Below are 13,631 nucleotides of genomic sequence, written 5' to 3' on the forward strand. Positions count from 1 at the left end.
TGTTAACTTTATGGTGCTGTACTTCTGCAGACGTTACTCAAGGTTGCTAATGGATACAGCATAGTGACTGCATGTGAAACAAAATGTATCTCTCAAGCTTAAGATGCAATTAGTCTCAAAAACACTTTTTACACAAAACTAATGATTATCTTATCATACTGAATAAGCACCAAAAATTGTCTTTTTCATTGCTGTGTTGAAACAGGAGACTAAGAAAYAAGCTGGTAATAGAGTGAAGGGCATTCTGGCCCATAATTATTTCTGTCTTTTGAATTCTTTTTTCAAACTTTCAAACTTCTGAGCTCTCAAGCTGCCCATTATATATTTCCCATATAATCAAAGATATTTACAACCCTAGTCATTTATGAATTTGCCATCAGCCTTGACTGAGAGGACTCTCAGACCAGGCTCCTAGTTGTTGCTTATTTATACAAAGTTAGAAATACCCCAGCCTGTTCTGTAAGCTCAATTTTATGTATGGATATTAGATGAACTATTATGAAAGCAGACATATAAAGTGAACTTATTTCATGCTCTTACCCTTTATTTCTTTCACACTTAGCCTTTCCTTTTCCCTTTTCCCCTTCAACTGCCTCTGTTTTACAGATCTTCTGCAGACCCTCTCWTGATGAAGTATTTGCAAGTTCAAACTGAATCGTTCTGTTCCAATATAAATTGGGTATACAGAATAGCTAAGGACCAGCTAGTGCTGGTTTGGACCCATTCTCTTCCCAGCAACATTACTAGATTGTTATGACCAGAAACTATATGGAAACTTTTGTTTCCTCTGCTGTTAGMAGTCCTAATCCGGTAGTTTTTCTGAGCATTTCTTGTGGAGGTGCTGACTGATTTGAATGTTCTAGATTGAAGTCACCCCAAACTGCCAGGAGACCCTCAGCAAGCAACAGATTCAAGGGCATGCTGCTGAGTCCACTAGAGCATTTTGTAGTTGTTCCATCTAGGGGAAGATTCATGAAGTACAAAAGAGCAGAGCATGGACTGTAGGGAGAAGAAACAACATAGACACAGTACTTAAAGAACTCAGGAACTCAGCTATTGATCATTTTATGGTATTCAAGGCAATCATCAGGTACTAACCAGACCATTACCCTTATTACCAAAAAAAAAAAAAAAAAAAAAACCCAAAAAAAACACTACTAAAGAATATATTTTTGAAGTATGTAACATTTGGACTAATTTTAATTTAATTTTGTATTAAGGCTTCCATTGACATTATGAACAGAAAGGTTAGATGAGTTCTAAGAGACTCTTGAGATGAAGAATACCACATGCTCTATCTGTGCCACTTTCTTCAAGCCCTTTTCTCTGACTCATCTTCACATACAAGGAACAAGACAGCTCAGGTCATTCTTCTTGGCAAGCCCTCACTGGACCAGTCTTGCTGGGCGGTGACTGAGAGGCAAATTTGCCAGAAAGGTTTAGTGATTGACCTTTTAAAAAAATAGCCAGGAATAGGACATTCGTCTTCCGGAATAAACGTGTCCATTCTGAATTACTCAAGAAAAGCACATGTGTTTCAAAATCATGCTTTCTTCTATTCTGAGCAAGCTTTCACAGGCTTGAAGCAATACTGTCGGGAGGCAGAAAACTTGCGTTGCTTTGCTCTCCCTTCGCGAATTTCTGCTGCGTTCTGCATCTATGCCTCGATCATTTTATGCTGTTCCTTCACTGTGAAAAAATGAAGCCTTTTCAAAGCAAGGCGGTGTTTGGAAGTGAGCGTTTGAATCCGCATATGTTGGAGCAGCTCCGTGGCTGCTGCCGGGAGCGKCTCTCGGTTGTGCGGCGGGGCTGTGCAGCTGGCAGTGCTGCCGTGGAGGCAGGCCCTGCTGGCGGCAGAGGACGCGTGGGCCGGGCGCCCGGGGACGGGGACGATTCACAGCTTCCCTCTGGCAGCTCCTGAGCACGGAGCTGCCCTGGGGAGCGCGCAGGAGCCGCTTCGTGCGAGGCGCGCGCCAGGCCGCTGGCAGCCGGCGTGTCAGGCACTGTGTGCTTCACGCTGGGGAGGGAGGAAGCCCTGCCTGCTGTCAGGACAGGCAGCATGCAGGGCCGGTAACTGAAGGCACAGGCATGTGTTTATCTATCTGTTTATTTATTTATTTTACCCTAAGCCAACCGATTTAAATTAATTCACAGAATCACAGAATCACAGAATGTTTAAGGTTGGAAGGGAGCTCTAGAGATCATCTAGTCCAACCTTCCCGCTCAAGCAGGGACACCTAGATCATGTGGCACAGGGCGGCATCCAGGCGGGTTTGGAAGACCTCCAGAGAAAGTCTGGAGGATTCTGGAGGATTCTGAAGAATTAATTAATTTAAAAGTATTGTGTGTATCTGTGTTTGTGAGAGTACAGTGCTAGTTTAAAGACCAACGTGCTGCATTTTAGTCTGCATGCAGGAAAACAGATTTTAGCTTAGTTAAAAAACCTTGCATGTTCCTTTGCAACCCCCTACACAGTTCAAGAAATGCAGGAATGTGGTACAGATAGCACCATGAGCTAAGAACACCAAAACAAAAACTGTTCATGCAAAAAAATCCGAGAATTAATTAAATTTCACCTATGGAGAAATGCATACCGTCAGCCATCCCTGGTTTAGAAATGCTCATTGCTGAGGATTTCTGGAGGCAAAGAGAAACAGAGCAATCTGTCAGCAGAGATGGAAGGGATTGAAGTTACTCCACAAAGCCTATGAGTCAGAATTCTTATAGTCTTATGACTGGACCAGCTCTATAGTCTTGACACTGTCCCCTTATGGATAGGAGGACTCTACAGTGGTAAAAGCATTTCTTTCCAGTCCCCAGCCTGTACTCAGAGGGCTCAGTTCAAAACCTCCAACTGGCTTCCCTTTCTCCCACTCATGCCTCCTGGGACTGTGCTGGTTCCAATGCCAGTGAACATCTGACAAAACACATTTTTTCCTTATTCACTCATTTGCATTCTACCACTTCATTCTTTTTGTTATCTTTTTTCTTATTTCCTCAAGTCATCTTCCTTAATGCTTTCATAGGTATTTCATTTTCCTGTTATACACAATGAGACCTATGCTGTTAGTAGTATTCTGCTAAGTAAGAAATATTGGTAGAATTTTACATATCAAAAAGTAATATTTAGCACATTTCCTAAAACTACATTTCTATGATTAAGTACTCCTTCTAGTTCAGCTGAATACAAGGAATAATTAACACATGAATCTAAATTTAACTCCACTTTTATTTTCAGCTTACAGTGCATCTTGATGAACCCTTGAAATTTTTAAGGGTCTAATTTCACGTGCTTGGATAGGTAGAGTTGTGAACCCTACAGCATGGGTTTTATCTAGAGCATGAAACCACAGACTAGGTTTTGTATCAGATGGAAACAAACCTGCATACCTATCCCACAGAATTTCTGCCATCTTTTGAACCAATTCAAACAAGCTCTAAATGGAAGTTTTGGAAGTGCCCACTTCTGTTCCTTTTGAAGTCAGCGATAAATCTTATAAGGAATTTAATGATTATTAGGCAGGAGAGCATGAAACACTTCTGAACAAGACTCTTTGCCTTAGCAGGCAAGAAGTTCTATGATAAGATTTCACAACACAGTATTTTCTTCTCTAACACTCTAACAAGTTGTTTTAGGTGAGAGGGCCACATGCAATGCAGACTAGGAAAGATAAAGTGAGCAGGAAGAAAAGAGGAGGAGAAGTGTGATGGAAGAAGCAATAATGAAAAGAAGCAGCAAAGAGGAGGGAAGAAGAAGGAACAGTCAATTTCAAGGTTATTAGATATCACAATAGGAGGAGTGGATTAGGGAGGAACCAAAAATGAAGACATCCGCTGAAAGGAACTGAGAAAAAAAAAAGATGTAAAATAAAGAGAGAGAAAACAATTGAACAGTGACAAGAAGGAAAAGTAACAAATGAGGAAGAAGGATCTAGAAAAGGAAGCTGTAGGAAGTGAAAAAGAAACACAGGAGAGGAATATGGATGGAGAGCAAGAAAATGAAAACAAGTAGAGTTTCCATCTCCACAATGGCAAAAGGAGAGCAATAGATTGAACATAAAGAGAAAGAGCTATCAAGGAAGGAGTAAGACAGAGGAAAAAGACAGTTAAAAAGTACATAGATTGATGGTTTCGTTTAGGAAAACTAAAAGAAAAAAATCCATCCTAAGAAAATAACTTTTCATTGCACCATATTACCTATGAGAATCTGGTAGAAAATTCTTTCTAGGCTCAGATCAGCACTTCATAAATGCAAAAGTCCAGAGAAATGGTATAAAAATACACAATAACAGACAACAGCAAAAAAGAGGGAAACCATCTATGTTCCTACTGGAATTACAAAAGACAGCAGCCTTTCTTCTGTGAAAAGACCAGTAGCATCTCCATGTCACATATGTTTAATTGACAAGCACTGGAAATGAGATTGAGAGATTTGCACTTCTAGGTTGCTTTTACAGAAATAACTGGAGCAGTAATGGCTATAGAAGGCATTGTGCTGCCTGCTCAGAATTGTAAAAGCAAAATGAGTTGCTGGTTTCTGTCCAGTTCCTGCTAAATATGTGCCTTCATATCAATAAACACAGGCCTTACTGTTACCTGTGGACTAAAACTCTCTCCCGAGTAGACAAAAACTCTCTCCCCAGGAACACACAGCCCTGTTCATGTTCTCTCTTCTCTCCCTGATGTGTGTTACCTGCCAATGAGTCGTGAGTGGCCTAGGAGGGAGCTGGAAGAGAACATGTTCTACTAGCACCTCTCTTTTCCCTCTTCTGGAGTTAAATAAGGGACTTGTGTGTCAAGAGCTCCAAATGCATCTATTTTGATAAGTCCTCAAATTCACTGAGACGTAAACATACAAGAAACTCGTGATACCTTACAATAAATTCACTTTTCAAATTTCAATTTCCTCACATGTTCATTCAATTTAGGGAAGCGCAGACAAGTACCTCTACGATTTTGATTTTCTAACCTTTTGCTTTTGGATTACTCTGCTAGAAAAAAAGAGTATTTTATTTATGAATCTACCTGTCATTTCAGAGGACATCTGGCTTTATAGCTGCAAATAGAACAGTTAATAAGAAGCTCTTCTTTTAGCCCCATTTTTTTCTTCTATGCAAAGTCATTTAGCCTCTCTGTGCCCCAGTTTTCCTCTGCCAGATTCTTCCCTTCTTCAAAGCAGAATTGTGAGACTGTATCCATTAATATTTGTAAAATACTTTCAGATCTTCAGATGAAAGACAGAAATGCAGAGTGTTATTGTGTCTATCTTCCAGGCTTCCAACGGTAAATTCCATTCCTGATGTATCAGACAAATAAAACAGAATCTCAAATGCATAAGAACCACCAGACAATAAAAAATTTTGCATTCTACTATGAAAAAAATCCCGCAGGAAACAATTATATTTCTCTAGCCTTTCTGAACCTTGAACAGAAAATCACATTTCTACTCTAGAGAGTGACAGCGTGGTCAAAATAAAACTATGGGAAATATATAATTGCAGCATTCTGAAGATCCAGAATGATTTTTTGTACAACATAGTAGTTTACTCCTCCATTCAATTCAATATGGTTTTTTTTTTTTTTCTTTTGGGTTACTACCTACACCTGCTTTAATTTCTCCATTAATAATACATAGGAAAAGTATTCTGCCCAGTAGACTGTTATTTATATGTGTTTGTTTACTTACAGTATTAACTTAAAGCTCAAGAGAAGACTTCATCCACAGCGTAGTGGGTGCTAACTGCTGCAAAACACGTGAAAAGAATAACTTCAGTCTTCAGAGCTGATAAACCAGGCTTCTAGTAACAAGTTATGAAAGATATTTTGTAGCTACCTGTTGCAATTGAATCCCAGAATAGCTTGGTAGGTCCTAAAAGTATTGCTATCTGATGGCTATTGGCAATCACATTGGCAAATGTGAGATAATTAACTCCACGGGAGCAAGTTTCCTCAGCACCAGAATAAGATGTAGGGGAAGTTTGCCATAATCAGAATTGACACCACTCTTCACCTTGATTAGTGACTGTTGTTACTTCTTTATTTGCATGCATCTACTATTAATCCCCAAATTGCTTAGCTGAAGAAAGTGCACAGACACTACAAAGCTGTCAATGCCTGTGAAGTACAGCCTACTTCACCAACATTCCCTTTCCTTAGTGAAAACCAGGTCTTAAAGATAAACAGGGCAGTGGGGCTGAAATGATCAGTCTGATGTGCAGAGAAAGAGGCCTTGTCATAGAGCATAGATGAAGGCGAAAGAAAAAGCAGGATAGGAAACAGAGAGATGGGAAATTATATTGGTTACACATGCTGAAAATATCTCTGGTGATTAAGTTAAACATTTACACTCTAATTAGTGAAAAATGCAATCATGTGTTACAGTGACACATGGTGCTGGTGAACAATTCAAATAGTATGTTCAGTTTTGGGCCCCTCATTACAAGAAAGGTATGGAGGCTCTGGAGTGTGTTCAGTGAAGGGCAACGAAGCTGGTGAAGGGCCTACAGCACAGATTGTATGAGGAACAGCTGAGGAGCAGGAGGTTTTTAGCCTGGAAAAGAGGAGACTTGACACTTTCTACAACTACCTGGAAGCAGATTGTAGTGAGGCAAGGGTCTATCTCCTTTCAAAATAACTACCAATAGGGCAAGAGGAAATGACCTCAAGCTGCACCAGGGGAAGTTCAGATTGAACATTAGGAAGAATTTCTACACGGAAAAAGTGGTAAGGCATTGGAACAGGCTACCCAGGGAAGTGGAGGAGTTGCCGTCGCTGACAGTATACAAGAAACATGTGGATGAGGCATTTAGGGAGATGTGTTAGCAGGCAGGGTGCTGAAGGCCTTTTGGTTGGACTCTATGGTCTTGAAAGTCTTTTCCAACCATAATGATTCTATGATTCTGTGACCTGACTTTGTGTTTGTATGCTGTGCTGAATTTTGACCTGTATAATTCTAGTTTCAAGGTTTCCAGTTGGATTTGTATATACAACATGCTCAAATCTTACAGACAGAAAATTTGACTGATACACAAGTAGAAATCACTGCATTCATGAATCTCTGACAGAGAGTCTCTGAGAGCCCAAGACTGAACCAACCATTGAATAGTGGTCAGGTAAACGCTCTGAAAGGAAAAAGAAAAGAAAAGAAAAGAAAAGAAAAGAAAAGAAAAGAAAAGAAAAGAAAAGAAAAGAAAAGAAAAGAAAAGAAAAGAAAAGAAAAGAAAAGNAAAAGAAAAGAAAAGAAAAGAAAAGAAAAGAAAAGAAAAGAAAAGAAAAGAAAAGAAAAGAAAAGAAAAGAAAAGAAAAGAAAAGAAAAGAAAAGGCTATTTCAAAGTGTTCCATTATATTAGTATGCTCTAGATATGTATTTTTTTAAAAAATCAACTATAAAATTGGTCAAAGCTATACACAATAACAAAAAGAACTCAGGTTTTATATTGGTATCCTTCTGGAACACTCCATTTGATCTCAGACTAGGATGAGCATCTTATTTATAATCTGCTACATTGATGTGACTTTTTTTTTGTCCTTTGCTGAGCTTACAGCAAGATATTTTACTATTGGCATTTGGAGAGGCCCTCTCAGATCCCACTTAAGTTCCCTCAAGCTGCCCGAAAGCCCTGTCTAACTGCTGCACACCCTCAGTCCTTGCTTGGGTGAAAAATGGTGGCACTGCTTAAGTGTACTTGTCTCCTTTCAGTGCTTACCTCTTCTTCATACCTACCACTGATTCCAAACCTGATACTGAATCCTACTGCACCAGCTGTTGCCTTTTCTGCTTTCTGGCATGTGCTCCTTATCCACAGACACTTCTTGGGAATGTTTTGTGAAGTGAAGGGGACACCATGGAAGTGCTAACTGCGTTCCCCTCCATTGACAAGCTCTGAACTCACGTGGGGTGCTGATGTCATATGTTCTGACTTGGGCTTCAAAGTTCCTTTGTTGCTTCTCCCTTTACAATACTGTAGTATTTCCTTTGCTGAAATAAGCATCTAATTTCAGAGTCTTCAAATAAACTTCTGATCCTACCCAGTTACATTCGCCTTAAGTAACTGAGGACATTGTGTATCAGTTTTCCACTCTTTTTCAAAGGGTCTCACATCAACTGCCTCTTACAAACACATGTATGTACATTTTCCATACATTATTAGCTGCACATACAATTGGTTGACTCAGAGATATATAGGTAGTTGTTGATATCTAGCTAGCAGGGAACATACCAGCTGCATGATAAGACATTCTGAAAATGTAGACTCACAGTTTTAATGGTACAGTGACTACTTGTTGTCTGATTATCTAATCTAATTAGGATAGCAAATAAAATAAATACTGTAATAAGTTTATAGTTGAAACGGAATATTGTATATCTGCATCCCAGATTTCACTGAGGTTATAAGCAGGTTCCATAGAAGGGCAACAGAAATAAATAGAAATGTTTTAGGATTTTAAAACATTCTTAACAAGTGCACTAAACTCTTATTTCAACCATTACATTTAGGTTAGAAATAAGCTTATAAGACCTGAAAACAAACATACTGCTGACCAAAATTGGAAAAGGTCTTTCTAAAATCCCTGCTCTCATTAGATCGAATGTATGATTTTAAATGAATGTGAACTGTACAGAGCCTTTGGTGAAGACTCAAGATCAATTTACAGCAGAAGGATTTCTTCTTTGCCTTCAGTTGCTTAAGATTTTTTWAATGACACAGAAAGAGACCAGTTTGTAAAGTGTGTAAGATGGCCCAAATGGTAGAAGTGTAGTGGTCTTATTTTGAGACTGATTTCAGCTGTGCTGATGCATCTTTCAAATCCTGTTTGTTAAGATACCATTATTCATGCTTGCCTATAGCAAAAGTTTTGGAAATGATGAGAAAAAACTTGGTGTGGTTTCAATAATAGCTTTTCCTTGAAAGGATTGTAGAGTCCATAGAGGAAAATGGTGACTATGGTCTGTAGAGTTTTCAGATAGCTTGGGTTTGTAATAAAGGGAATCCTTGTAATATTTCAGACAGATTGTAGAAGAACAAATTGATGTCTGTCTCTCAGATCTCTTTTCTTCATTTGAATGCAATGCCCATTTAAAGCCAGAGGTTTAATTAATTCTGCTAGCCCCAAGGGATAAAGCTGGTCTTGACTGAAGCTGGTCTTGACTGAAACAGGAAATAAATTTTGTAGAACAGGGCAGATACCTATGGGTAAAGAAGCACAGCATGAAGTGATAGAACTTCTCTCTGCAAATCTCAAAAAGCGTTTTAATCTCTCTACAAGCAGCAAGAGTAGTGGTGTAGCCTAATCTCTATATTGTTCTTAAGGTGTTAAGGATTGCACCTTGTACACCTTCGCTGTCTTATATTTATTGTTGTGCAAAGTTACAGTGATGGATAGCCATTGTTGCAGACACTTACTGCGTAATAGAGGGAAACATATAAAGCAAGAGAAAAGGAGAATTATCTTTAAGGGCGTTATTCAGATTTCTCTTCCAAAATGCATAGTGTGCTTGTCATATAGAAGAGAAACTTCTGTGATCTAGTGAATCTCAGACATCTCACCTACTTACATACTGAACGTGTGTAAGTAGGTACCTTATTTTAATATTTTTTATGGAAAAAAATGAAGTGATCCAGATGAACATCACATAAGAGCTCTGTTTAACAAATTCTAGTTTAATTTATCTCTTTCAGGGTTGCATTAATCRTGTTTGAGGTTTTGGCCCTAATTTTCTCCTCAGAACCAGGCAATGCTTATTAGGTTTAAAGACCTTAAGTTAAATGTAATGGAATGTTACAATCCCATTGCACTGAATACCAAATTGCTTGAACTGCTTATTTTAAGAAATTTTCAAGTCTCGTTAGATGCCCTTGTGAAACAAGAGTTTACTTGTTTGTGAACAAGAGCTCTGAAGAAAATATAGGGTGAAAGCCAAAATCTGCATGACATCTGGACTTCAGATAGTCAGAGAATTCAGTGTTATGGAAATTTGATGTTTCAGAATGCAACATCTGAATTTGTGCACATGCATTTTTGAACTGGAATGCTTTATTGAAATGAAGCTGTAATGCATGGTTAAAATTCAGAACCAATACTCAAGAAAACTCAGTTTTTGAAATACATATAGGATTTATCTGTTTTACAAAACAAATATGAATTCATTCTTCTTCCTTCTGGTGGTTTAGTCTCATTTTCAAATGCCAGCTAATGACTTTATGACATTATAACTTAGTTCTTTCTGTAGTGATCACAATCATTTTCTCCATGTAGAAAAAACAACCTTTTACTTCTATGACCCTAACATCATCCAACTGCTAGAAACTCTACTGATGATGTCTTTGTCCAATTGCTGTAGCTTCTTTGGATGTTAGGAAGTGTTAGGTTACCAGTTCTCTACAAAAGGCCAACATAACTTGCCTGTCAGCACAATTCCTTTTCCTCAGATATTTCCTTCACTTCACAAAGAAGTGGACRGGCAGCTCTGTGATGCACCAAGACCTCATACACTGTGCAGAGGGATTAGAGCAATAGGCATCCTGGAAACAAAATGGTTCACTTGTAATGTTAGCTGTGTTATTGAACTAAGAATATGTCATGGGGCTATTCCGTTTGCTRTCAACCCTACTCATCCTGGTAGAGTTTGCTGTCAACCCTACTCATCCTGGAGGGGACATCAAGCTGATGCTGATTAGCCCTTCAAGTCTCCACTAATCTGCCAATACTAGAGCTATCCTAGAAGTTTTGAGGCAGGCAAGTAATTGAATAGCAAACAAAAACATCTTGTAAATAGAAAATATGTTTCCTTGGTGTGTAATTAAGCTTGTGTGATTTAGCTTAGGGCTGGCACCCGTGGAAACAATGACTGCGCCAATGATTGTGTTTTAATGGACGGTTGTATCTTACCTGTGGGTAACACCTGCCTATATCTCTTTCATTATTATTCTAGGTGTCCCACTCCGGGGTGTGATGGCTCTGGACATATTACTGGAAATTATGCTTCCCATCGAAGGTATGTAGAGAGTTGTTTTTCTTCCTTAAATCAAACAGTTGATGGACTAAAAGGGACCTCAACAGATCTGGCTTCCCTCTCAGCACTGAGGCAAGACCAAGTTCTGTGTGCAGACTCCTGTTGGTCTAACTTGTTTCACATACCTGTAAAGACGAACATTCCTCAGTTTCAGCCTAGCTCATGACTGAAATGCACAGGAAGATTTTTGCTATTATCTAGCAAAATCTTTGTAGCAGACTTATCCATTTTTCTCCCTTCTCTGTTATCCCAGGAAAGCATTTTTGTGTTTATAATCTGCAATTACTTTACACTGTGAGTGACTTATCTACTCTCCCTCAGCCTTACTTTAGTCTAGACTAAAATCCAATTTGTGCAGCTTTTTTTTCACAAATTATGTTTCCTGATTATTCTTGTGCATCCGTTGTGGACTCTCTACCCATTTCTTGAAGGAAGATTCACACTTACTAAACAGGATAGTCTTGGTAGCCCGAAAGTAAACTTGTATAGTACTACTGTAGGGATAGTGTTACAAATACCGAGTAATCAGCAAATACCCTTGTGACTATTTGAGAATTAAAAATCAGTRAAGAAGAACTGCACTGTATTTTAAAATAGTTCTCACTGTATAGTGTAAGTTTAGGAGGGTAGCCCACCTCTGTTTTGGTAGTAAAGGCTCTTTACTCCCAAGCATATTAGTCTTCTTGAACCTGGATGTTTGTTTGCTTCACCAAGTCCCTGTAGGTTTACAACTAACTTTAACTAGTCAATCCACATATTCACAGTTTAAATCTGTTCCTAGGAAGACACAGAAGCAGCTTAAAGTCAAAATGTAAACAAACTGTAAACACTGAGAATCTGCTGCTCATTTGTATAATGCAAAAAATACATTTCACAATATCAATTAACTTTAAAGCACAATGAAATCTCAAAGGCACAAATAACATTAAAAAGGAAAATAATGAAGGCTTTAAAGCACTTTCATGACACAGGTGATTAAATCACACTTTCAGGTGAGTGAGGGTTAAATTTACAATTACATTTAGCTATGTCTATTTAACATGGATTTATCAGCTCACACTTCTACCACCACAGGGAGTCCAACCACAATGCGCTTAGTGCCTAGACTTTGCTATTTCAGAAATATGTTCATGCATTTGGTAATCTGTTTAACCAGAGACATATGACTGTGGCAGGAGAGAGAAGGTGCAGCACAATATAGTACAGAAGACAAAATGTACAAATAAAAAATATCCTGAAAGCTGGCAAGGTTAGCAGGGAAATATCATTCCATATCTGTTTTTTTTTTTTTTTTTTTTTTTTTTTAAGCGCTTTCTCTGGATATTGTATACTGACCACTGTAGGACTGGGCCATGAGCTGAAGAATGTTATCTAGTTTTATCTGTAAATGTTGATATTACAAAAGCACAGAGTAGTTGAGGTTCCAAGGGAGCTTTAGTGGTCATCTAGTCCAACACCCCTGCTCAACCAGAGTCCCCTAGAGCACTTTGCCCAGGACTGTGTCCAGAAGGCTTTGAAATATCTCCAAAGATTGAGACTCCACAGTTGATCTGGGCTGCTTATTCCAGTACTCTGTCACCCTCACAATGAAGTTTTATTCTTAGGTTCAGACAGAATTTCAGTATTCTGTATTTCTGTATTCTGAAACTGTATTTYGGTTTCTGTCCATTCCCCACCATCTTGTCACTTTGACATCACTGAAAAGAGTCTTATACATCAACATTTCCAGGTCCTTCTTTTCAGAGCTGCTTTCCAGCAGGTCAGCCCCAAACCCATACTGGAGCATGGGGCTATTCCTCGCTAGGTGCAGGACTCTGCACTTCCTTCCCTGTCCTGAACTTCTTGAGGTTCCTCTGCACCACTCTTCATCACAACAAGGTCCCTTTGAATGGCAGCACTGGCCTCTGGCATAGCAGGCACCCATTTCCAASTTTTTATCATCAGCAAAATTATTGAATCTCTGCTCTCTCTCACTCGACCTCAACACTCAGGTCATTGATGAAGGAGTTGAACAGTATTGACCCTTGGGGTACACTGCTAGCTACAGACCTCCACCTGGCCTTTGCACCACTCATCACAAGCCTCTGAGCTCTGCCATTCAGCGAGTTTTCAATTTTCCTCACTCTTATATTCTTTCTGGACCATATTTTTGTTTGTTTCACCAGAATGCTTAGTATATATGAAGATATAAAAAAGTAATACTGCAATTGATCTGGAATTTGTCCAGTCCCTTGGGATTAACATAGCTAACCTTTGGAAAGGTGCCACCGTGTCCACATTGGCAGCGCACACTCTGGCAATGTGCTGTCACTTGCCTTCCCTCTGTCTGGCAGCACCATGTCCTTCGCTGCCTGCAGACACACTGACACAGAGCTGGGCAAGGAGTAGCACCTCCTTTATTTAAAGTCCTTGATCTCCCCAGGAGGGTTTTCACATTTACCCTGAGCTGGCCCAGCACTGCACAGTTTATGGTTTCTGCCAAAACCATTATCTGAGCTGGTAACACCCGCAAAATACGTGCTATTTAAAAAGCAGTAACCTCACAATCTAAATCTAGAAGAACAGCTAAGTATGACAGACCCTCAGTATGTCTACAGTTAACATTTTTTAATCCCCA

General features: G+C 39.1%; 1 protein-coding gene across 6 annotated transcripts in view; it reads left to right on the forward strand.

The window, feature by feature from the left end:
* MYT1L (myelin transcription factor 1 like) overlaps positions 1-13,631 on the forward strand; it is a 293,470-nt gene that overhangs the window by 251,721 nt on the left and 28,118 nt on the right. For all 6 annotated transcript variants that reach the window (XM_026037051.1, XM_026037052.1, XM_026037048.1 and 3 more), the window contains one exon: positions 10,934-10,996. In XM_026037051.1, the coding sequence (XP_025892836.1) occupies positions 10,934-10,996 (63 nt within the window). The remainder of the gene's footprint in view (positions 1-10,933; positions 10,997-13,631) is intronic.

Source organism: Nothoprocta perdicaria, unplaced genomic scaffold, assembly GCF_003342845.1.
Source record: "Nothoprocta perdicaria isolate Ctin4 unplaced genomic scaffold, notPer1 scaffold_19, whole genome shotgun sequence".
NCBI lineage: Eukaryota > Metazoa > Chordata > Aves > Tinamiformes > Tinamidae > Nothoprocta > Nothoprocta perdicaria.